General features: G+C 41.0%; 2 protein-coding genes across 2 annotated transcripts in view; one reads left to right on the plus strand and one right to left on the minus strand.

The window, feature by feature from the left end:
* Window positions 1-4,398, minus strand: part of SEPSECS (Sep (O-phosphoserine) tRNA:Sec (selenocysteine) tRNA synthase) — a 36,325-nt gene extending 31,927 nt beyond the window's left edge. The window contains exons 1-4 of the mRNA XM_082838649.1: window positions 4,177-4,398; window positions 3,194-3,348; window positions 1,228-1,346; window positions 745-903 (exon numbers count right to left, since the gene is read on the minus strand). Of these exons, the coding sequence (XP_082694775.1) occupies window positions 745-903; window positions 1,228-1,346; window positions 3,194-3,348; window positions 4,177-4,290 (547 nt within the window). The 5' untranslated portion in view covers window positions 4,291-4,398. The remainder of the gene's footprint in view (window positions 1-744; window positions 904-1,227; window positions 1,347-3,193; window positions 3,349-4,176) is intronic.
* A 216-nt stretch (window positions 4,399-4,614) lies between these two features.
* Window positions 4,615-26,858, plus strand: part of PI4K2B (phosphatidylinositol 4-kinase type 2 beta) — a 106,931-nt gene continuing 84,687 nt past the window's right edge. The window contains exons 1-2 of the mRNA XM_082837929.1: window positions 4,615-4,722; window positions 6,468-6,598. Of these exons, the coding sequence (XP_082694055.1) occupies window positions 6,514-6,598 (85 nt within the window). The 5' untranslated portion in view covers window positions 4,615-4,722; window positions 6,468-6,513. The remainder of the gene's footprint in view (window positions 4,723-6,467; window positions 6,599-26,858) is intronic.

Here is a 26,858-nt window from a genome sequence, read left to right on the forward strand (position 1 = left end):
GCATTTCGTAAGTCATCCCACTTAATTCTGAAAACAGTCTTCTGAGGCAGGTAATCATATCCCCATTTTAAAGAATAGGGACATACGACATAACACTTCCATTTCTTAGAGTGTACTGAAAAGAATTCAAAGCAGGGACTCAAACAGGTATTTGTACCTCCATGTTCATAGCAGCATTATTCACCACAGCCAAAAGGTGGAAGCAACCCAACCCAAGTGTGCACCAGTGAATGAATGAATGAACAAACAAAATGTGGGATATATATACAATGGGAGTCCTAAAAAAGGAAAGAAATTCTGGCACATGCTATAACATGGATGAACCTTAAAGACATTATGCTAAGTCAAATAAACCAGTCACAAAAGGACAAATATTCTATAATTCCACCTATATGAAGGACAAATTTATAGAGACAGAAAGTAGAATAGTGATTGCTAAGGACTGAGGGTGGTGGGGAGGGGAGAGTTATTGTTTAATAGGTAGAGTTTCAGTTTCAGAGGATGAAAAAGTTCTGTAGCGAGATGGCAGTGATGGTCCACAACAAGAGGAATGTAGTTAATGTCAAGGAACTATACATTTATAAATGTTTTGTTAAAAGGGTAAATTTTGTTATGTATAGTTTACCACAATAAAAAGAAGGAATAGGAACAGGTTTAGTTTCTTTTTCATTTATCTAGCTCTATATAAAAAGTTTGAATTTTCTGTGACATTGAAAAACATATATGTTACTTCTCTTCTTTTACCTGCAGTGATCATGGATTTAAAGCAGGACTTCTGGTCTATTCGTGGCCATATAATGTACTTTGCTTTTGGTCTTTTGTGTCGTAATGTTAAGAAACACAGAGTTAGACTCATACCAGTTGCCATCGGAACTACAAAGCAGTTGGTCACTGTATGGACACCTACAAATAAGAAGAAAAACAGAAATTAGTTATTCCACTAAAAAAACAGCATCCTTCTTAAAGAAATGATATACTTCTATCAAATAAAATGAGTTAACAGACTTAGTGCTTATTCTTCTGTACTCACACTCAGGAAGCTCACTGCTAAATTCATCCTCCAGGCTTATGGCTCTGATTTTCTATCTTATTCTAAAAGTTTTATATATATTTGTCTTTTCAAAAGCCATTTTATACTCTTTTTGGAGAGAAGCATTAATAAAAGAAATTAGGCAAAGGTTTGTGTGACTGGTCAGCCAAAAGTATTATGATTAACACAGTACATACCAGCCAACTTTATGATGTCCAGGACCAAAGAATTGGTAATTTTGTTCAAAAGGCTAGAACCTGCAGCTTTGGGTTGCACAGCAGAAATATCACCCGATCGTCCAATTCCATGAATGAACCTAAGCAAAAAATGGCCAAAAACTGGACAAAAATATTCAGTGTTCTAAGTAATCCACTGTATAAGTATACAAATACAATAACCAAATAAACACTATACTTGACTATTAATAATGTGAAAATATCTAATTAAATCAAAACAAATTCATCAAGTATGCTGTGGTAGCTAGTCTTCATGATGGCCACCATCAATTCCTTTTCTCCCTATGCCCATATGCCACTGCCACACCAAGAGATGGGGTCTAATTCCTCTCTACCTGAATCTGGGCTGGCCTTAGTGACTTGCTTGGTCTGGAAGAATCTAGCAGAAGTGATGGTCTGGAACTTCTGAGCTAGGTCATAAGAAGCCTTCTAGCTTCCATCTGGCCTCTTGAAGGGTTTGCTCAAGGGGAGGTGGGGGGCAGGGGGTCCTCTCTTCAAAGCCAGCTGCTATGCTGGGGAAAGCCCAAGCCAAGCCACTTGGAGAGGTCATCTGAGCTCCCAGCCATCCGAGTGACTCAACTTGGATAAACTGCCCAGTTGAACCTTCAGATGACTAAACTATCAGCCAACACCTGACTGTACTACATGAGAGACCTGAAGCAATAATCACCTGCTGAGTCCAGGTAACCTGTCAGAGGTAACAATAAATGACTGTTTTAAGCCACTACGTTTTGAGGTGGTTTGTTATACAGCAATAGAAAACCAGGATATATGCAACATTAAATTCTCTTCTTTCTTCCCATTTCCCTAATCAGAGCAGTGAGCTAACTTCTAACAGGGATGAGCTGATGTTTCAAATACTGCCTTAAGTTTAGAAGAAGTACATGCTCCTTGAAAATTAGTGTGCAAATCCACTCATTTTAAATTTAATCATGTTATACACTATTTAAAGATACCTCTGAATACACTTCAAAATCAAAAATCTGTTTGTCATTTATAGTTGCCTAGATCAGAAATTCTGCACACTGGAATTATCACAGAACACGTGTCACACTCTATTACCACTGCAACCTCACATACTAAGCATTTTTTTACATATATTATCAACCATGTTATCACCTTATTTTTAACCATTAGTTTTTCATCCAGGTCATACATTCATTATCATTAGTTTTGACTGCAATAGTTTTGGCTGAAATAAAATTCTACTATTCCTAGGAAAATTTCATCATGATTTAAAATCATGGAAGACGGGAGTTTTTTAAAGAGTTTACCTATATTTCACAGAAAGGTTGGAGAACAGAGAATTGATCATATTTGGAACCACTAACAACTAAATGGTTATCAGAATTGATGAAAAGCTTTCTGAATAATGCAAAAGAAAAAAGTGACTTAATAATCTAAAATTACAATATACCTTTCCTACATCTACTGCAACAAGCAAGGTATTTATAAAATGGGATTCAGTTTAGATGCAAATGAATGACGTTAAAGTTCTATAAATATACCATTCTCTAAAAAAACTTGCCATGTTAGAAAAGAAACATGGAAAACTATAAACAACCTTAGCATATTTTAAACTCTTAACAACCAAATAGGTTTATTAGGTTAAACACTCTTAACAGAATGTATAGACAGTACAAACATTCTTAACAGAACGTACAGCCAGTATCCTTAATCACCCAGAAGCTGACAGGGTATAACCACCTCATATTAGAACTTTTACCCTATTGTCCTGAAAAGCACCTACTCAGGTACATTGTTTCCATCTCCCTGTGGCATCTAGTTCACATGCCCATTTAAACAAGAAGTAGGTTACAAACGGACATTTTATAATTTAATATGATTAATACTGCCACTATTGTTTTTAACAAAAAAAAAAAGAAAAAAGGGAAAAGGAAATACTTTGTACTTAAAAAAATCATACCTGTAATGTCGCCGAGCAACTAATGCAGATGCCACTCTCCCTTCCCTTTCTCCCACACCACAATTGCCCAGGAAATTGTTGCTATCCATGATTGCAAGTTCATGTAAAAAGAGTTCAAGTGTACTTTCATCCCAACCATCCTCTGGACACTTGCCCTTAAGAAAAAAGAAAACAAAAAAAGGCTTATGACTATATTTAAAAAACCATCATTCCCCAGAACCCTACTTCAATGAACTTTAAAACTTTTCCATGCATTTTGCTATGCTCCTTGTTTTCTAAAATTCAGACATAAATTCAGCACTCTGAAGAAACTCTGAATAGGCAAAATGTTTGTGTTACACTATATTACAATTATCCACACGATGCTGTGAGAAGTGATGATAAATACAATGAGATTACTCAGGTTTAAAGTTGCGGTTTAAAGTTGCAGTTAAAGTAACTGAAAACGAATAAACCTTATCTTCAACTAGGATTTTTCACACCAGGGTGTTAGAACTAGGGTTGTCAAACTTTAGTGACATTAAAATTCAGGATGCTGGCAAGAACGAGACCTGTGAAGTTCCTCAGCAACACCTGCTTCGAGTTAGTATACCGTAGTTTATAAATATCATGTGTTCCCCAGGAGTAGTGAAAGATGGAAGACACGAACTTTGCCCTATCCGCAAACGAAAAAGTAAATCATGCCGACCTTCCCCTCGCTTCCCCAACCCGAAGTTAGGAAAAAAAAAAAAAAAAGGGCTCGACGTTCCGAACTCCCCACATCCCCTAATAACACTCTGGGTTTTTGCCAGCATTGGCGAGGCTGAGAAGGAGCTGAGCGGCGCAAGCCGGCATATGGCATGCCCAGCTGCGAAAGACTCTGGGGACAGGGCTCAACCAGCAAACACGAACAGGTGATGCAGGTCCTGGAACTAACAGGGGCGCTGGGCGGAGCCGGAGCCTGGGGGGCGCGGCAGCTGGGGAGGGACCCGAAAGCTCGGTACCTTCTCCAGAAGCAGCCGTATGAGGTGCTCGTGCGAGCGGCGGGCCTCACAGCCCTGCCGCACGTAAGCCGGCGACACCAGCCGTTCGCCCGCCGCGAAGCTCTCGCGGTTCATGTCCGCAGTGGCGACTGCTGCCGGAGAACTAACACACGCCGGACACACACCGAAACCAGGAGGCGACTCGCCGCCTGGACGGTACGGGAAGGCCTTGGGACAAACATCTACGTCTCGCTCTCGCACATGCGCAAACCGCTCCAAATAGCGTGCCAGGAGCGGAAGGATTTGAGCATGCGCAGAGGTGTCAGGACGTTTGGCGGGCTTCAGGCAGTACAGAAAACGAGCCCCGCCTCCCTGCATCTGATTGGTCCAGTTAAACACTAGTGTGCCTGAGACCGTCTTGAAGGAAGGACTTTTCTTCTGTGAGGAGGGGCTGAGGAGTTAGGGCAAAGTGCGTGGCGTCTCTGAAGAAAACATTTCCGAAGTTACTCTGTGTTCCACTCTTGTTGAATGATGAGCTCTGGGAGTCTGTGCTTCAGCCTTACTCAGGTCGTGTTTCTCAGATTCCTGAACCGTTTATCCTTACCCTCATACATCTCAACATTTACAGTTGCCTGGCAACCCCATTTTTTTTTAATTTATTTTATTTATTTATTTATTTTTGGCTGTGTTGGGTCTTCGTTGCTGCGCCCGGACCCCCTCTAGTTGCAGCGAGCGGGGGCCACACTTCGTTGCGGTGCGCGGGCCTCTCATTGCGGTGGCCTCTCCTGTGGCGGAGAACGGGCTCCAGGCGCGCGGGCTTCAGTAGTTGTGGCACGCGGGCTCAGTAGTGGTGGCTTGCGGGCTCTAGACTGCAGGCTCCGTAGTCGTGATGCACGGGCCTAGTTGCTCCAAGGCATGTGGGATCCTCCCGGACCAGGGCTTGAACCCGTGTCCCCTGCACTGGCAGGCGGATTCCCAACCACTGCGCCACCAATGAAGCCCCCCTCTTTTTTTTTTGACCGCACCACCTGGCATGGGGGAATCTTAGTTCCTTAACCAGGGATTGAACCAGTGCCCCCAGCAGGGGAAGCGTGGGGTACTAACCACTGGACTGCCAGGCAATTCCTTGGCGACCCCATTTGAAATAGTGGTGCCCCACTCCTTTTCTCCTTTGCATTACAGAATTTTTGGTCATAGCACTTATCATTCACCTCCTGATATAACAGACATTTGTTTATACACACACACACACACACGCACACACCTACCTATGAATGTAAACTCTCTGAAAGGCAGGGCCTTGGTGTTTGCTGCTATACTCCACGAACACCTAGAAAAGTGCTCAGAATATAGAAGGGGCTTAAAAAAATTTTTAATACTGAATTAATGAATTAGTTTCACTAGTCAACAACCCAGCCCTAGGTGCCTGAGATACAGAAATGAAAAGGCAGATTCCCTGCCTTTGATTTCCTCCTAATCTTCCCTTTAGGTGAGCCTACAGTAATTCCTGAAATCACTCTTATCTAGTGGTATGCTGGGGCCCACTTGCACTGGTTCATACTTGCTTGCAAGAGCTGATTGTTAAAAAAATGTCAGTAATTTTGTGATTTTACAATTAAGCCAATTGTATTAAAAGCAAAAGTAGTAAATAGTCATCACTTCCTAATTATTTTACTACATTTTACTATTAGCTCTGCTCTTGAGATTATTTACATCTGTTGTACCTGAATAGTGGAAACAAGATATATTGGCATCCTACTGCCCATCTCTTTCCAACTCCCTTTTTTAGTGTTATCATGTTGGTAGCTTGAAACTGGCTGTGGTAGGAGTATTTACACCGTGGAAGTCAGAAAACTCTACAAATCCGGCTCTTACCTTCCCCCCATACACCACTCCCCTAAGACTCAGTTGTTTAACATGTACCAACTTACCACTATTCCTACTGCATGTTCCCAGGGCATCCTGCCATTTATCAGCCATAGTGCTTGTCAAATTCCATTTCAATTGTTAATGTTTTGCCTTCCTCAACTAGACTGTGAGCTCCTGGTTGACAAGGGCTATATTTGACATCTGTGTTCAAAGCACAGCTCGGAACACTATGTAATAGACGTTCAACAGCTTCCCCTTGCCAACAGCCTCCAATCAGAGCACACCTGAACCCTTCCTCTTTTTCACCATAAAGCTTTTCCCTCTCCCCTGCCTGCCTCTGAGTCTGCCAAATGCAAGTGGTAGTAACTAAGTCTCCTGCACTACCAAGTTCTGAATAAATAGTCTCTGTTTGTTACTTGGATGGTCTACATTACTTTCCACAGTTTTCCTGAAGACTCCATTGAGACACGGACTGCACTGTCCATCACCATGGACCCCAGCCTTCAGCCAGATGAGGTTCTCACAGAGACCGTAGTGCCTTGCGCCTTCTTGCTGTCAAGTCTGTGCCAACATGGTAAGTCAGTGCTGAATCTGAGCTCCACTATTTTTGTGTTGAGTTCCTCAGCTATTTATTCTAAGTGTGGTACCCAGGTTTTGTTATTGCTTCCGATTTTGTTTGACATCCTTGGTGGAATCAGACCATTCTTTTTCATGCTTTTTGGTTCTCTTTTGTACTTCTGTTTTGTATTGAGCTGTCTGAAAGTGTGGTCATAAGAAGAATCATGGGGTAGAACACAGGCATAGGCCCTGTAAGCTTGTTGTCTGAGCCAGCCTCACAGACTGATGAGTTTGCTGTTCTTACCAGACCGGCATACATTTGGACAAACTTCGTTGTGAGTCACCAGTAAAACTGGATGAGGTTCTCCTTTCCTCTTGATTTTTTTGTCCTGAGAGCTTGCCTTTGATCAAAAGGGAGTTCACTCTAATTTTCCACCTGCCAAGGGGCACAGATCGTTGGGTCTGTGTTCAGAGGGGTCTTGAAACATGAAGAGAACAAACGTCACTTTTAACCAACCATTGCCAGCTCTCCTGAGGTCATCAAAGCTTAAAACCTCTCCTCCTCTGGGAAAAATGGCTGCTTCTTATGTGTATTTTTATTACAATCCTAATACTGGTGCCTAGTTCTCTAAATGGCGTAATGTCAGCAGTGGGTATTTGGGCCTTCAGTGGCCACTCTGGGGAACATTTGACTTGAATACATATTTTATTTGATAGGCACCTTAGAAAAGAAAGGGAATTAAGATTTCTCAGGCCCAATGGGCAGCTGTGTTTGATTAGTATGCAGAAGCCTCCAAAGGAAATTCTGGTTCGAAAAGTATTTCACTGAAAGATTCTGTAGCCAAAGCCAATGAGCAATTTAACAAACTATTTTTTTTTAAGATTTTATCTTTTTAAAAAAATTATTTATGTATTTATTTTTGGCTGCATTGGGTCTTTGTTGCTGCGCGTGGGCTTTCTCTAGTTGCGGTGAGCGGGGGCTACTCTTCGTTGCGGTGCGCAGGCTTCTCATTGCGGTGGCTTCTCTTGTTGCAGAGCATGGGCCCTAGGCGTGCGGGCTTCAGTAGTTGTGGTACATGGGCTCAGTAGTTGTAGCTCGCGGGCTCTAGAGCGCAGGCTCAGTAGTTGTGGCACACGGGCTTAGTTGCTCCGCGGCATGTGGGATCCTCCTGGACCAGGGCTCGAACCCGTGTCCCCTGCATTGGCAGGCGATTCCTAACCACTGTGCCACCAGGGAAGTCCCAATTTAACAAACTTAAGCAACAATAAACTAGACTCCTTTCCTAGTAAATCCTCCTCATCCTGTTGCCTCCCTACATCCAGATGTCCCCCTTCTTCCTTGTCCTTGTGATCTCATCAACTCTTCCCTTCTCTTCCTCTTGTCCACACCCCCTCCCTACTCCCAGAAACTCTCCTAAGAGTACAAAATGCCAGTTGCCTCTGAAGATCCATCCCTCCTATGAGCCAGATATATGGGCCACAGCATAATTTAAACTTTGGACCCAAGATGAATTAAGAGCTATAATTAAGCATCTCTGCTGCCATATAAGACCAGCAACTATTCATAGGAGCATTTTAAATTAGTTTGGGTGCATATGATTCAGGGTTACCTAACCTATGTCAACTTGTACACATGTTGGTCAGAACCTCAGAACCTCAGCTAGATTTTGGATGGCAAAGCTGATTGGATTGACCCAGAAAGGCATCTACAGAATCTCTCTTTCTACAATACACCTGTCCAAAAAAAAGGATCTAAAATATATATATATATATTTAAAAAGCAGGACAAAGTCTCCTAAAAGTACTGTAGTATCCCCAAACATTTCCAATAATTGGACCATAATTGAACCATACAAACAGAAAAATGATGAAAATATAGGAGATTTCCATGATTTTCTAGTAGAAAATACCTTCTGACAACACTCAAGAGTTAATGAAGGTGCCAGTTGTAAAAGCAGTCCTTACATCTCATTTTGTCAATGGGGTTAAACCTGAAACTAGAAGCCTAATTCAAAAGTAGAAATTAGAACGGGAAGTAGCTCCTTTGCCTGAACTAAAACACCTGTCAGAACATTTTGAACAGCTCTAGATAAGCTCCAAAATAAACTAGAATCACGCAGACTCAGCAGCTAGGTGGCCCACTTCCCAAACAACTATTTTTGACAAGGTAGATATTGTAAACAAAAAGGACACTGGAAAAAAAGAATGTCCCATCCTATAAAAGAAAAACCAAGATGAAGAAAATCCCTCAATTCTGATCTATGGGGGTGCTCTGAAAAAGGAAAACACTTTCAATATCCTGACTTACCCTTAAACACTCAACTTGAATAAATATAGATGGTCAACCTCATCAATTCCTGGTAGATAGGGATGCTACTCTTACTACATTAAACGCCATCTTTGCTCAACCTCTTCCTCAGAGTAACCATACACACAAGTGACAGTTCTTTCAAATAACCCACAGATATTTCCTATCTCCCAGCCCTTAGCTGTAACACTTGAGCTCTTGAATAAAAAACATTCCTTCCTGCTCTGTGATACCACCCTGCAAATTTAATAGGGAGAGACTTACTTTGCAAATGGAATTGTAATATTAAATACACAACAGAACGACTGTTAAAGTTCCAGAGGACTCTTCTATTCATAATCAAGTTGTGTCTGTTCTAGATATACCTTTGCCTTCTCTATTATATTTGATGCATACCCCAGATAAAGCTCTTGACATCATACATGACATTCTATGACCTTAAAAGTCTCCTGACATAGAAAACTAATTAGAGCAGTAAATAGATCCCACCAAATATCCCCAATATCCCTTGAAGCCAGAAACAAAGGAAGGTTTCAAAGCTGTAGCTGAATGCCTTATATCCAAAGGTCTTCTTATATCCTTCACTAGCCCTTGTAACACTCAGTAAAGAAACCAAATGGATAAGGATATCAATTTCTTCAAGACCTCAGGACAATCAACAAAACTTATATCCCTCACTTCCTGGTGATACCTAACGCAAATACTATCTTGGCATCAATTCTACCTGAAGCTACTTGCTTTACTGTAGTGGACCTTTGCTTTGTCTTTTTTGATGTGCCTCTAGATCACATCTAGGACCGTCAATACCTTTTAGCCGTCACCTGAAGAAGATAACAGTATTCCTAGACAGTCATGCCCCAGAGGTTCACTGAAGCCCCCTCCTATTTTTCTCAGTTCCTCAAACAAGTCCTAACAGATCTAAATTTCCCGTGTTATTAAGTTCTGATACAATATGTAGATGATGCCTTACTTTATTCAAAGATTAAGAAAACTTGAAAAAGGATTCCATTTACTTGCTCTCAGTCTTAGAAGAAAAGGGACAAAGTTTCAACAGATAAACTGCAGTTTTTACAAAGCACAGTCCATTATTTAGGTCATGGGATATCTAAGGAGGGGAAAACGCTCTCTCTTGATAGACAAACAACTATTCAAACTTACCTTAGACCTCTCACAAAATAACAGTCTGACAGGATTTCTAGGTTTAACTGGATATTGCAGACAAATTTTTATAAGATTGCAATGCCTCTTTATGAGTTGACTAAGTTCTCAGTAAGAGACCTTTTCTGGGAACCCAGATATGGAACAGGCCTTCTGTAATATGAAGAAAGTTCTTCAGTAGATTCATTCACGGGCATTCCTAACTACAAACTTCCCTTTTGTCTATATGTGCATAAGTGAACTGGACAAGCCCTTGGGATTTTAATTCAACTTCATGGGAACCATCAAAAACCTATTGCCAGACCCTTGACCTGGTTGCAAAGATTTATTCCCCACGTCTTATAGTAATAGCTGCTGCTAAAAATAAATAAATAAATAATTGTTGAGGTTTCTGCTGAGCTAGTTCTAGGCTCCTTGCTTGACGTCACGGTTCCTCATACAGGACAGACATTACTACTGGCTAAGAGCATGAAACACTTTTCAGCCAGCTGATTAACCTCCTATGACATTGTTACTCTTGTAGTCTCGCATTGCTAAGTATTCACCACTCCAACACTGAATTTGCCACTTTGCCAGAGGAATGTGAACCTCACAGTTGTCTTACCTTTGCTAGGGAATGTTGTGTACGCATTCAAATGTATTAGAGAATGCCACTGAGAACCACAAACTAATATTATTTGTTGATGACTCATACCTCAAAACTGAAACTGGAGGTTATCAAGCAGGATATACTATCACTAATTTAAGCTCTCCTTTGGAATGCAGTCCTCTGCCCAAGGTAAAAATCAGCCCAGATGCCAGAACTTATTGCACTTAATAGAGCTAGTCAGTTAACCAAAGACCAGAGAGTAAGCATGTATAGAAAGATAGAATGTATGCTTTTGGAATAGTACATGATTTTGAAAACAATACTGGAAATCTCATTTAAAAAATGGATGAGTGGGCTTCCCTGGTGGCGCAGTGGTTGAGAGTCCACCTGCCGATGCAGGGGACACGGGTTCGTGCCCCGGTCCGGGAAGATCCCACGTGCCGCGGAGCGGCTGGGCCCGTGAGCCATGGCCGCTGAGCCTGCGCGTCCGGAGCCTGTGCTCCGCGACGGGAGAGGCCACGACAGTGAGAGGCCCGCGTACCGCCAAAAAAAAAGGATGAGTTAGGAAACTTTAGGTGCATTCCTACATCTTAGAGAGGTGGCTGGTATGAAAATGGAGGCTCATGCAGAAAGGGATAATATGGTAAAGAAAATGCTCTAGCAGATCATTGTGCCAAATAAGCAGCCGTAACCAATGTTATGATCCTATCTAAACCTCAAAGCATCAATCTATGGAGGTATTCAAAGAGGCCATTATAAATATCAGTGTTTAACCCCTGATTTTGAAAGGTAAAAATGGAAAAGCTCTGGTTGTACCTTTCACTAAGATAGTCTCTGGAACTCCCAAGATGGCTGCTTGGTGGCATCAGATGACTTCAAGTGGAAAATAGCTAAATTTCTCCATGAAACTACTCATCATGATAGAGACACATCGGTTGCTCTCTTAAATCAGGACTGATCAGGAAACTCTAAAAGGTTAGCTGAGGTTATTTTCAGGTCATGGGTCACCAATCAACAACGGAATCCTGAAAAAAACCCATAAAGGTGGGACATAGCCTGGAACCAAAGCCTCAATCGCCTTTTGAACACCTTCAATTTACTGTTATGTCTATTTTAAAATATTTTTTAGTGATTGTGTGTCTACTTTCAGGATGAGCTGCAGCATTTCCTTGCCAAAAAGCTATAGGCTTCACAGCTACTAAAAATCTGCTTGATTTTTATTTCTAACCTGGGGCATACCAATTTGTACGTCAGGTGACCAAGCACACACTTTATAGCAATCATTATAAAAGAATTCTGTAATGCATTACCCCTTACTCAAAAACTACATTGTCCTTACCACCCACAATGTTCTGGAAATGTTGAAAGAACCGATAGCATCCTTAAGTTTAAATTAACAAAACTTTCAGAAATGTGTGCCATCACTTGGCCAAAGGTAATCCCACTCCCACTAGCCTTTATGGCCATATGGTCCATCCCCTTGGGGACACATCACACATCACATCAGTTATTCCCCTATGAATTGGCAACTGGAAGGCCCAAGCATTTAGGGATTTCACCTCTAATAATAGTCTCTGTACTGCTGCACACAGACATGAGAAAATATTGCAGGGACTCATGTACTATACCCCGTCCTATCACCAAGAGCATTTTGCCATTATTCCCACAACATCTTCCTAAATAGCCTCTTTGTCATCTTCAGCCAGGAGATTTCAGCTATTGGAAGAGATATAAGAGACAAACTGTTCTTGAACCTCATTGGTAAGGACCTTATCAGGAACTGCTAACAACAAGTACAACAGTGTTACTCCAGAGAGTCAATCATGGGATTCAAGTTTCACAACTAAAGAATCAATTCAGAATTCCATGCAATTAGAAGATTACTCCAATAAGGCAGCTCAAAGTGAAGATTCTCAGGGATCTTCTAGAAGAAGCCAATCTTTGGAAGTTGACAGCTGACTCAAGACCTTCAGAAAAAGCAGATGACCTCAAATAGTAGATAGCTTCCTCCCAAGATATTGAACCAAGATCCCTGCCCTATTCCTGTTTTGGTTTTTATCTGCTTGCTTATTCTCTACCTGGGAGAATTACTGATTCATTGCTCAGGCAGGGTCCCCAGTGGTGAGAATCATACAAAGAGAAAAGACTATAAGAAACTTGTTGCTAACTAAAGCAGAATTTTTCAATGATACCATTTCTGCTCTAGATGGAATACAAATTAGTTGCAATTCATTGGCATGAGTAGTAATGGACAAATGCATTTTTCTAGGTTTCTTGTTGGCCAGTCATGGTGGCATCTGTGCCATTGCTAAAATTCTTGCTGTACTTAGATCAATAAAAAATCCAAGATAGAAAAGGCTATACATTGTTTTAAGGAAAAAGCTAATTAGCTGTCTTAAGTTGATACTCATGGCCTGTAGGATTTGCTGTCTTGGCCTGAGTTGGATCTATTGGGTTCCTGGTTCTAAAACATCTTAAAAGAACTTCTACTTGTTTTTGTTTTTGTCATAATGGTCATGAAGCTGGTCTTTTCATTCTATGTAGAGTCTTAAATTCTTCTGTACACTCACTCTTTCATCAGATTATTATCATAATAATAAAACAACAAAAAGTTTAAGAAGATCTCACAATAAAATTGGCCATGAAGGCAACTGAGCAATCCCTAGGAGGTGAAGATCTGGATCTCTAGCCTTCCCTACATTGGCCAACCTCTTTCAAGTGAGAAAATGACCCAAAAGGGCAGGGTCTGAGGAGCTGACTATACAAAGGAACACTAGCCAGACCATATATGATGATAGAACTCTGACCCAAAACCTTGCAGCAACCAGCCCAGGAAGGCAAACCACAGTCTCTGCAGCAATCATCCTAGAATAGTCAGGACTTGGTCAAGCACCAAAAGCATCCGTTTAATTTGCCTCCACTTCCAAAGCAAGACCGATTCGAAAAAGCTATTCTTCACACCAGTCACATCAGATACCTCATTTCTAGTTAACCCATCTCTAGCTTTCTCATGCCAACAGCCTACAACTGGAGCATACCTGACGCCTTCTCTTTTTTTCCATTATAACGCTTTCCCACTGCCCTGCCTGCCTCAATTGCAATTGAGAAGGGCACTTCGGCTCCACGATATTTTTCTCCAAAACTAATAACCCCATTACAACCATTGGAAAATATCAGACAAACCCTAATTGAGGAACATTCTAGGAAATACCTGACCAGTACTCCTTGAAACTGTCCTCATCATGGAAAAAAATAAAATCTGAGAAATTTTCATAGACCGAAGGAAACTAGGGAAGGCATGGTGACTGAATGCAGTGTGGTTTCCTGGATTGAATCCTGGAACAGAAAGAGGACACTGGTGAGAAAACCAGAAAAATCCAAATAACAGTCTGAAGTGTGGTCAACAGTATGTGTCAATATTGGTTTCTTTGTTTTGACAAATGTATTATGGTAATATTAGACATTAACATTAGGAGAAGCTAGGTGAAGGATATACGGGAAACTTTATCCATCTCCGTACCTCTAAAATTGTTCCAAAATTTAAAAATTTATTTTTTTAAAAAATGGACACATTTTCAGGCAAAAACAGAGAGTTTTCAACAAAACACCACTCAAGGAAATGCTAAAGAGTGTCCTCAAGGCAAAAAGAAAAAGTTCCAGATGAGATAGCAAAGATGCAAGAAGGGATAAGGAACAATGAAAATATATGGATGTAAATATATGGGTGAATCTAGGCTAATATTGTCTACATAAAAAACTACAGTAATGTGGTGAGGGATTTGACTATATATAGAATTAAAGTACATGGTTGGCATTTAAGTAAGGAGGAGATAAATAGAGTAAATACAGTTAAAGTGTTCTGAGGGTTTTGTAGTCATAGAGTGGCCCATGAACTTACTAGAAAGCAGAATCTTGGGCCTCTCCCCAGACTTACTAAATCATAATTTTCATTTTAACAAGCTCCCCTGTGATTCACATGCACATTAAAGTTTGGGAAATACTGTTCCAAAGGTGCTTGTATTGTCTCAAAAAGAGAGTAAAGCTACCAACTGGTATTACATTTTTGCAAATCTAGAATTTATTTTATAATCTCTGGGGTAAGCAATGAAGGAATAGTTTTAAAAAGTGTGTAATTTCCAATCTAACACGGGGGAAAAGTGGGATAACAAAAAATAATCAGTTCAAAATAAGGCAGAAAAGAGTGAAAAAGAAACAGAACAGGTAGGACACATAGAAACCATATTAAATATAAGTGAAGCAAATTATCAGACAATTTTTTAAAACAATTATATGCTTTGTACTGAGAACACATCTAAAACAAAAGACTATACAAAGATTGAAAATGGAAAGTAAAAGAATGGGAAGAAATATAACATGCAAATACTAACAAAAAGAAAGCTGACATAGATTTTTAATATTAGATGAAGTAGACTTTAAGGTAAATGGCATTACTAAACATAAACAGGAATACTTCATAATGATAAAAGACTCAGTTCACCAGGAAAATATAATAATTCTAAATTTGTACACACCAAATAATATAATTTCAAAATACATAGGTCAAAACTGATAAAAGGAAAAATAGATAAATCTATAGTCATTTTGAGATATTACAGAGCACCTTTTAGGAACTACTAGGTCATATTAACACAAAAAATTAGTAAAGATTAAGAAACACTATGTTTAGTAAACTTGACCTAATGGACGTTCATGGAGCCCTGTACCCAACAACTGCAGAGCCACACAGTCTTTTCAAGGTCACGTGGAACATTTACCAGAATTGACTACATCCTGGGTCATAGAACAAGTCACAACAGATTTCAAAGCAGTAAAATCATGCAGAGTACCTCATCTGACACAATGCAACTAAGCTAAGAATCAATAATAAAAACAAGGTTATAATAGAAATTAGAAAGTATTTTGAACTGAATGATAATAAAACCACATATCAAGGCTTATGGGAAGAAGCTAAAACCATGCTTGGGAGAAACATATGACTTTAAAAGCAAAAGAGGGGACTTCCCTGGTGGTCCAGTGGTTAAGACTCTGTTCTCCCAATGCAGGGGGCCCAGGTTCGATCCCTGGTCAAGGAACTAGATTCCGCGTGTGGCAATGAAGATCCCGCATGCCACACTAAAGATCCCGTGTGCCGCAACTAAGACCCGACACAGCCAAAATAAATAAATAAATAAATATATTTTTTAAAGCAAAAGGGAGGGGGCATGGAAGGAAAAAAGCATATAGTAGAAAGGAAAAAAAAAAGCTAAACCTTTCTTAGCTTTTATCTCAAGAATTAGTAAAACAGTAGAAAATAAACTTGAAGAAAATAGAAGGAAAGAAATAATAACAGTAAGACTGGAAATTAAGGAAATAGAAAACAAAGAGAGGATTAGCAAAAGCAATAGTGGTTTCTATGAAAAAACTAAGGATGAGGTGGGAAGCAGGGTCCAGGTCCAAAGACCAGGGAAACTACAAGAATGAAGTGTGAGGGGTCGCAGGGGAAGGTAGATACACAGCAAGTGGCCAGGGAGGGAGAGAAGGAGCCAGATTTTCAACGGGGATTTTGGGGTGAAGTGCTGTACATTCTAGAGGAAACCCCCATCCTCCATCTCCCTATGAAACACTTAGTAAAATAGTCTTTTCTTGTTAATCCATTATGGGATTGGATCTATTTTGGGGATGTCTTGAAGCACTATATCCTGCTCTTAGCGTGGGTGAAGAGTGAAATTAAGGCAGTTCAAAAGCACCTTGTCCCTAGCTCTAATAAGAGCTAACACTGAGCCCATGTGCCAGGTGCTGCTCTGAGGACTTCACCTGCAGTAGCTCATCCAATCTTCCCAGTGGCCCTATGAGGCAGGTATTATTATCCTCACCCCATTTTATAACTGAAGAAGCTAAGACTCAAAGAATCCAGGTGAGATTGCACCAGTAGTCAAGGGAAATAGGATTCTGACCGTGCTGTCTGGCTCTGGAGACTGTGCTCTTAACAAACCGTCCCCACCCAGTGTCAGAGCCAAGAGGCACTGCATGGTCCATGCTTTAGATAGGTAAATATGCAGCCTCAAAGATCTATCCAATGGGATGTGGATGGAGTAACAAAAATATTGCCAGAAGGGGAGAGAGGACAGGTTGCCAAAAGCATATGATTAACTCTTAAAGCCATTAAACCTTATGGGCAGAAAAGACCCCACCATATTGGTATCAGGAGTCCTTGATGCTGAGCCCTGATAACATCTGAAGACCCAGAAGGCACCATGGACTCTTCCACTCCACCACCACTCACAGTTCATCTATCAACAATCTTTTCATGCTTCACCGCAGCCCTTTCTCTCCATCTTCCTTCTGCCACCTATGCCAGGCATCTCATTAACCTTAGACAACTGCAAATACAATCCAGACTCCTTACCTTGACCTGTAAGGCCTCACAAAGTCTAGTCCCCACTAACATCAAGTGATATCTCTCCCCTCTAGCCCACTGACCTCCTTGCAGACCCTGGAACACACCAAATTTTCCCTTTACAACCTCAGGACCTACCCACATGCCGTGCCTGCTGCCTTAAATGATCTTCCCCTCTTCCATTTGTATGGCTAGCTCCTACTTTTCCTTCAGTGTAAATGTCACCTCTTCTGAGAAACCTTCCCGGATCACCATATCTAAGTAAGAACCTAGTTTGAAGTAAATTCTCTGTATATTCACTTAAAATTCTTTAATGAGTTGATTGCTTGGGTAATGTCTGGAATGGAAGCTTCTGGAAGACAGGAACCATGACTATCTATTCACCTGCTCTTCCAGCACTTAGCATGATGTCTGACACGTAGTAAGCATTCACAAACATTTTTGAATGAATAAATGATAAAAATGGGTCCCAAAGATTGCTTATCATTTGGTGGTTGCTGAATGAACCCAGATATGAAGAGAGGGGAGAGAGCAGGGACCAGAGATGAGCAGGTGACACCTCATGTGATGAGGGTATTTCAGATTAAGGAGGTGCTTTCCAAAGGCAAATGCAAATAGGCAAATAATGACCACAGCACTTTGTCATTCCATTCACATGTGTTCTAAAAATGTTTAGGGTGGGGGAAGTGACAAGTCTCACGAAGCATGGCAGGATCTGGTGGTTGTCAACCTCATTAACGAGACCTCTTAAGCAATTTGAAGCAAAATAACTTCCACACCAATGTCAAGCTTCATAGAGCAGTTGGAAGGAGGAAGTGAGGGAGTAGTAGAATCAGTAACTAGGTTGCTCAGAAAAGTCTCCTGTGATTAGAAAAAGAAAAAAATGTAGTAATTACATTTTGCTAAGACTCAGAATTCAGAGATCCTGGTCTTACCTTCATCTCTATTTCAGATGGAGAAAGATGAAATAAAAGTAGATGTGGATGTAGCAGAAGGTAATTGAAGACCTTCTCTGGGATGAGTAAAGCAATTCTCTCTCCAGAGGGAGGAGGGATGGGTAGAGAAAGCTTCTTCCAAGCAATAAAACTGCGCCATGGTTACAGTTCCTGCAAAAGCAGGAGCCAAGAGGAAAGCTGTGGGAGACTCGTCAGGAGTCTGTGATCTGGCCCAGAGCCTGGGGCTCGCTGACACTTGAGAGTAAGGAGAGTTTCAGAGGCCCTTGACTTAGAGTGATGGCGGGTGGGGGAGCAGTGATAAAGGGAAGTGAGTGGCTGGTGGTCAAGTAATGGTGAGGAAGTGGCCTCTGGAATCAGGCAGATGGAGTTCAGAGCCTGGTTCCTCCTTTTCCTCCAGCATTAATTTGTGCAAATTACCCAATCTCTGTAGACCCCAGCTCCCTCCTCTGTGAAAGGAATCTAATAATAGTGAGGGGAAGGCAATGACAGATGTAAAGGGTTCAGCCCAGCGCTGGCACCAAGGGAGCACTCAGCAAATGGGAGACCCTGATCTCTGCTGTTGCAGCTAGTAGTGGCCATGGTAGTGAGGCAGTCACTTGACCCTGCGTGTGGAGAGTACAGCTTCTTTCTCATGGGCCTTACCGGAAGCTGGACAATTACAAAATACATTCTCCAGACTCCCAACTAGCACTCTAGAAACAAACTAAGGTTAGCCAATTAGCTGTACTTGTGTGAGACTTAGAAGATGGAGGGCATTTCCTGCTTTTTTTGACTGTTTCTTGTCACTGGCAAGCAAGGCAGTAGACACATGAAATTTCTGGCGTTTCAGAATCCTTTCTTTAGAATGGAATCCATTCTTTAGCCTCCTGGGTGTCCAGAGGCAGTGTGACCTCGATACTAGGAACACAGTCTCAGCTCTGGGTTCTTGACATCAGTAGCCATAGCAATGGCCCCAGAGGTGGTATCTTCCCTGGCAGGTCAGTTCTGCAGTATTCTGGAACGCATTTCTAGAGGCCCAGTCTAGGGCCCACACCCCTAGAACTCCCGATGATTTTGTAAACACCTTATTCTCTATATTAAGTCCCTTCACAGTTAAAATATCTAGAGGCATGTCTGCTTCCTGCACTCAATCCTGACTAGTACACTAGGTGTTTGTATTTCTTTCTTTCACAATCTCAATTGTTATCACATTTTTCATGAGTGAAAAAAAAATGTCTTTAAAGCATCATCCACTTTACCTGGTAATATTATTTTCCCTGAGTTAGTCGCACCTACAGGAAGATTGACCAATTACCCCATCCCTATGTAACTAAGCCTGAGGCATTGTCATCCCCTGGTGACAGCTGCCCAGATTGCTACTGTGATGCTGGAGAGGGAGTAATCAGAGTCAGAAAATCAGAGTAGAGCAGACTTCACATTCCCAAACCAAGAAAGGGGAGCCCGATCCATACAGATGTGCTCATGGAATATTGAAAATGGAGACGCTGACAGAGGAGAATTTCTCCAGTATTGCCCAAGAGAGATGGAGCACTGATGACTCAATATGAGTCTTTCCGTCAGCTTGACAGATTTAGCTTTTTCACTGAGAATGACTCACCATCCCTCGTTGGTGACTGTATTAGTTAAAAATAGCCACTCCCTTTGCAATGGACTCAAATCATTTTCAGAAGAAGGCAGGAAATAAACACACTCTGCAACCCTTTCATCTTAACTAGGTTTCCCTATTGATGAAAGATCACGCTGCCCATCTGACACCTGTGCTGGTGTGGTTGTAACTTCTCTATCTCCCTCAACACTAATGAGTTAGCATTCTAGAGTTTTCTTCAGCTTTTTGTGAGTCTGTAATCATTTTATCAATGATTCAGTTTTACAGAGCCTGAAAACTGTTCTACAGAGAAGTGAGAATAGTTTGTGAACCTATAAATCTGAGTCAAAATCTGAACTCATCTCTATGAGAAGCCCATTAACCCTGAGACCTTCTTCTACCCCCCAAAGCCCAACTTGCATTCTCAAGTGGACAAACATACACTTTTTGTTCAATTCTTAATTATCTGCATGTGGCATATTCAACACCATTTATTTTCATTCCCTTAGGAGACTAACTGAAAAGGCCAGGCTCTTGAGTTCAAGAGATATGGGTTCAAATCCTGGTCTTTGGCTTCCTGGCTCTGTGATCTTGGACAAGTTACTTTAGTTCTCTGCATTTCATTTTCCTAATTTGTAAAAGGAAGCAATAAGAATACCTACTTTTAACGCAGATGGCCAACAGGCACCTGAAAAGATGTTCAACATCACTGATCATCAGGGAAATGCATATCAGAACCACCATGAGATATCACCTCACACCTATCAGAATGGCTATGGTCCAAAAGAATACAAATAACAAATGTTGGCAAGGATGTAGAGAAAAGGGAACCCTCTTAACTGTTGGTGGGAATGTAAATTGGTGCAGCCACTGTGGAAAAAAGTATGGAGGTTTCTCAAAAAAACTAAAAATAGAGCTACCATATGACCCAGCATTTCCACTCCTGGATATATATCTGAAAAAAAACAAAAACACTAATTCGAAAAGATACATGCGCCCCAATGTACATAGCAGCATTATTTACAATTGCCAAGATATGGAAGCAACCTAAGTGTCCATCAACAGATGAATGGATAAGGAAAATGTGGTGTGTGTGTGTGTGTGTATATATGTATACACACACACACACACACACACACACACACACAATGGGATACTACTCAGCCATAAAAGAGAATGAAATTTTGCCATTTGCAGCAACATGAATGGACTTGAAATTGAAATTATTTGCTGGATGTCACAGGAATGCAAAGATGAGCAAGCCACAATCAAAACCCTTTAGAAATATCTGATCTAGTAAGGGAGGATGCAACCTGCATGTAGGTAACATAAGAGTCTGAATGAGATGCGCCATATAACTCAAGATCCCATCCAATTTAGACAACAAGCTTAAGTAGGACGTATCATCTGAAAGTGGAACAGGTCTTTGTCCAAAGATAGGTAGAAAGAGTGTTCCAGGAGGAGGGCAGTAAAAGAGTAATAGTGTGGAGATAAAAATAAGCCTGATAGACCTTTCGGTGGGTAAGGGAGTGGACCTTAAAGGCCAACTTGAACTTGAATAGTCAGATTGCAAAAGCAGCCACAAATGCTTCCCCCTTCAGCATCCACAACTTAGGTAATTCTTTCCCACACTGACACTGAACTTGATCATGCAGCTTGCTTTGACCAGTGGGATGGATGGTAGCAAATGTGATTCAGGTAGAGTCATGAAGAGAGCTTGCACATGTGGGCTGACCCATGCTGCACATGGAAACTTTCTGCTGCCACATGAACAAGCCTGCTTTAGTCATTTGGATGGTGATGAGAAACATGTGGTCCAGTTCTCTCCGTTGCACAAGTCAACAGTCAGCACTGGCAGGGGAACAGCAACCTAGCTCCCTGCAGCTGGCCATAGATCCAAGAGCGAGCCCAGTCAACACCAGCAAGGGAATCACCCAGCTGGGCCCAAGCCAAAGAACTGGGAGCACAGTAATGGTTGTTGTCTTAAGCTACTGCATTTGGCGTGGTTTGTTAAACAGCAAAAGCCTGCCGATAATGGGAGCCATTCAAAGGTGGAGGCAGGTGAGCAAATATGACATGCTATCCAGATAGACATATAGTTAGGAAATTGTAGGCACATCGTAAATATTAGATTAAGCAACATAATTATTAATGTAAATTTGCTTCAAAATAAAAAAGTTGATGAGTGATTTTTGAGTGTGGAAGATAGTAATTCATGATACTCCACACTCTTGCTACTTAAGGTGTTGTCTGTGGACCAGAGGCAGCAGCATTACCTGGAGCTTATTGGAAATACAGAATTTCCTGTGGAGCTAGGCTCCCCACCAAACCTGTTGAATCAGATATGAATTTCAACATCACCCATATGGTGATTCTTTGTCACTATTAAAGTTTGAGAACCACTAGCCTATCCTAAAATGCAAACTGAATCCACATTGAGCACTCACCTAGTCTTTCCTATTCTGAAGGTATACTAAAACATCTAAAGATATTTTTATTTCTTTAGATGCTTTAGTATACCTTCCTGGCTGCCTGCTTCCTACTGTAGCTTTAGTTAAAAACAAAACACACACACACAAAACCCCACCTTTATCCTTTGAAGTTGTATCATCAAAAAGCCGTGTGTGGGGGGGGGGGGCTTCCCTGGTGGCGCAGTGGTTGAGAGTCTGCTTGACGATGCAGGGGACACGGGTTCGTGTCCCGGTCCGGGAGGATCCCACATGCCGCGGAGCGGCTGGGCGCGTGAGCTATGGCCGCTGAGCCTGTGCGTCCGGAGCCTGTGCCCCACAACGGGAGAGACCGCAGCGGTGAGAAGCCCGCGTACCGAAAAAAAAAAAAAAAAAAAAAAAAGAAGCTGTGTGTGTGTGTGTGTGTGTGTGTGTGTGTGTGTGTTTTCTTGGGAACTTTGAGTAGGGCCCAACAAATAAAATTGCATTCCCCATCCAGGTTTTGAACCAATTAAGAAATAAGACAAAGGATAAGGCAGATAGGGACCAAAATATCCTCTTTATCACTGATAAAGTCCAGGTTAGAGACACTGCCAAATGGGCTTCCCCTACAGCATCCAGAATTAACCAGACTTAACCATAAGGCACGCTGGTCCAGGGTAGGCTCCCCAAAGAGAAGGAAAGGAAGTCCTGGCTGAGGGAAGGTGGGGGAGTGAGTAAGGGGCTGGAGAGAGCCAGGAGAGTTAGCTCCACATGAAAGAAACACTGGGAATGGAGATAGGTATGTGTGTGGAGGTGGTGAGAGAGATGTGTTCTATAAAATGTGGTCATCATAAATGCCTAGAAGTTTCTTAAGAGCTGAATTCTTTAGAAATGATCTTTAATGATGATTGATTGATGGTGCCAAAACTGAGATGAAAGAAAAGCAATGTAGATTTGGGGAGAACAGGAATTTATTTATGAAGATTGATATTTGACCCAGGAGTGGAGAGAACCATCAATGACTTCTATGTTACCTCATGACATTGAGTTGCCCTAAGACACTATTATTACTATTAATAATGATCATGATAACAATGGTTAAGCTTTTTGAGCTCTTACTGTGTGCCAAGTACTGAACTATAAGAACAATATTTTATTTAAGCCTCACGACAAGCCAATGAGGTTGGTATTTTTATTACCAGTGTTCTCATTTTATGGATGAGGAAATCAATACTTAGAAAGGTTAGTAACTCACCCAAGGTCATACAACTAGTAAGTGGTAGAGTGAGGATTCAAACCCAGGTCACCAGTTTTATGGTCATCTATATCTATTATTTTCTTTTTATTATTAAAAAGAAATTAAATTTTTATTATTTCTATTCAAGTGTAATACATTTGTGGCATAGTCCCCCCAAATTAGAAAATACAGATTTTAAAAAAGAGAAGAAATTAAGAATCACCTATAATTTTCCAGAGAAGGATAACCACTATTAAAATTGTTGTATATACCCATCCTGTCTCTCTTCTGTGCACATATTTGCTATTTTGTTGATGTTTTACAAAAGAGGAAATATATAGGTTTCATTACCTGCTTTTCATACTTAACAATGCATTATAAACATTTTCCATGTAGTTCTAAGTCATGTTTTCTTCTACAATACTATTTTGAACATCGCATTTTATTCTGTTGTATGAATCCATCATAATGTATTATATTTAACCAATCTCCTATTATAGCTTATTTAGGTTGTTAAAATATTTTCACTATTGTAAACAACTCTGTGATGAACATTTTCGTGGCATCATCTTTGCATGCATACTTTTTTTAGTCACTAGTTTTGTTTATCCCAAAGCCATTTCTTCTCCCAGTTTTTCCTCCTAAGGAAACCTCCATTTTTAGAAGTTAGAAGAGAGATGTCCTTTGATCTAGACAAACTTTCCTCAGCCCCTGTTGCAGTTGAGTGTGGCCATGTGACTGAGTTCTAGCCAATGGGATGTAAGTGAAAGTGATCAGACTGTTTCCTAGTCAAATCTCGAAGTAGCTGTGCTTCTCCCATTCTCTCTGTACCCATCTCTAGAGAGGTGCAACTGCAACTATGCACAGCCCTAGAGAGTGGCTGTACTATTTAGGGCGCTCCAGAGAAACAGAACTAACAGGAGATATAGAAAGAGATTTATTATCAGGAATTGGCTCACATGATTATGGGAGCTAAAAATCCTGAGATCTGCAGATGGCAAGCTGGAGATCCAGGGGAACCAGTAGTACAGTTCTAGTCCAAGTCCAAAGGCCTAAGAACCAGGAGAGCCAATGGTGTAAATTTCAGTCCACATCTGAGTCCAGAGACAGGAGAAAAACCAATGTCCCGGCTCAAAGAGAGTCAGGCAGAGAGAAGGAATTCTTTCTTATTCAGCCTTTTATTTTGTTCAATCCTTCAACAGATTGGATAAGACCTGACTACACTGGGGAGGGCAATCTGCTTTGCTCAATCTCCTGATTCAAATGTAATCTCATCCAGAAACACCCTCACAGACACACCCAGAGATAATGTTTAACCAAATCACTAGGCATCCCATGACCCAGTCCAGTTGACACGTAAAATTAACCATCAAAGTGGCAAAGCCACAAGATGAAAAGAGTGTGGGTGACTTGATTGCCAATTGGAGGAGAAATACTTGCTATATAGAAGATCTTCCTTGAACTCTTCTTTGGATAAAAAATAAACTTTTATTATATTGGAGCCATTATACAAATATTTCTGCTGTGACATAATAGACATTGCTGAAAAACCACACATTCAGCAAAATTATACATTCAAAATAATGCTTTTAGGAATTAGGATTACAGTCAGACCACTAAAAATTTATGCAGTTTTATAACTAGAGCACTAACAAAAACAGTCATTGGTACCTTGGGAGACAACTTGGACAGTCCAGGCAGGAAGCTCGGCATGGTTGGAAGTTGCTCCAAGGCTATGAAAATGCTATTAAAAAATAATTGTGTGAAATTATAGGGCTAGAGAACAGATTAGCTATTGCTAGGGGTTAGAGATGGTGGTGGAAGAGGCTAGGCCTGGCTGTGAAGGAGTAGCACAAGAGAACCTTGGGTGATGGAACAGTTCTGTAGCTTAGTTTCGGTAGTAGTTATGCTAATCTACACGTGTGATAAATTTGCTTAGATCTACACACACACACACACACACACACACACACACACACACACACAGTGTGGGTAAAACTGGTCAAATCTGAAGAAGCTCTAGATTGTACCAACTACCAGTATCAGTTTCCTGGCTTTGATATCGTATTGCAGATGTCCAAGATGTTACACTTGGGGAAGCTTGGTGCAGGTCATATGGAAGCTCCCTGTGCTTTTTTTTTTTTTTTCAGTTTCCTGCAAATCTACAATTATTTCAAAATCAAAAGTTTAAAAAAATTGGGTAGAAATGATGTCCATGGTTGTAGAAACAATATGGATGGAAAAGGAAGCTCTGAACTGGGGGGTGAGAGGTGAGGAGGTGGCAGAATGGCCACTGCATCTGGGCCACTAGAGGAAGTGCAGTCTGCTCTGAGCAGCGCAGCGGGGAGGATACCTGTCTGGGAAGGAAGCCCAAGATATTGCACTTATTTTCATTGCCTTAACAAATACCTGAAAGAGTTCTTGCCTGTGTATCAGCTACGCTGAGGGCTTTTTCTGTTCCCGTGAAAAGTTATAATTCTACTCTCACTATTCAATCTCTTCTTCTTTCAAAGTATGTTAATGTTTTGGGTTTGGTTTGCTTTCTATCTTTGTTCTAGATCTACCTAGCCATTTAGAAAGATATATACTTGATTGCAAGTGGGACATTTTCAACATATAAGCCATAAAATATTTAAGGGACAGGGAGTTTTCTGGGAAGCTTTGAATCATATGAACAGATCTACCCTTTGTGGAGGCGTCCAGGTGTATTTCTGAGAACAGGCTTCTACAGACTGTTGATGTCCCAGTGTGTAAAGGAATACATGAGGCTCAACCAAAACATACTTGGTGACTGTAAAAGCCCTCAACTCAGAGGTGTTAACCATCAGCGCATAGACATCACCAGAGGCATTTATTTGCTTAAAATGCAGGTTATCTGATTTCCCATTCCCAGAGTTTCTGAATCCTCCTGTCGAGGGATAAGGTCCAGGAATAGGCAATGTAACAAGCACCCCAGGCAGTATGGCTGCTGCCTGTCTGAGGATCTCTCTTTGAAAAACACAGACTTAAAACCTCAACAAGGAGGAGGCTGGCCCACTAGCTTTTAAGTATTTAGCTGAGTTCCTGCTGAAATAGTGCAATTTGACTGAACAGTGAGCTGTGGAAGAGATGAGTAGAGGCAATGCTTCAAAGACATGCTGTGCAAACTGAAAAGCAAGTTAAAGCACCATGACTTTGCTTCCAATAGCCTGGGATTGACAGCAGCTGACAGTTGTGCTGCTACCAGTGTCACCTCTGAATACAAAGAATATTGGGTATTTTGACTTATTTCAGCAGGGATAAAATGTTAGGGAGGAAAATATTCGCTTAACTAGTTTCCTTCTCTGAAGCGTCAGTGTAGAATAATAATGCCTTATATTCATGCATCAGCCTCCTAATCACCAACTTATTTGAAACCATCACAACATTCCAAGTTCTTTATAGCTTAGAAACATTTCCTTCTTGGGATGTTAGGAGGTGTCCAGTTGAAGTAAAAGTGAATACAAACAGAGGCAGAATGCTGGTTAGCAGATGGTTAAGACATCAAGGAAAATTCTCTGCCCATGGGACACTGTGTTGCATTTGAATTTATAAAAATTATGAGACCTGTTTTTGCCAAACACTGTCTTGAACATTCA

Source organism: Leucopleurus acutus (assembly GCF_964270905.1).
Source record: "Leucopleurus acutus genome assembly, chromosome: 4".
Classification (NCBI taxonomy): domain Eukaryota; kingdom Metazoa; phylum Chordata; class Mammalia; order Artiodactyla; family Delphinidae; genus Leucopleurus; species Leucopleurus acutus.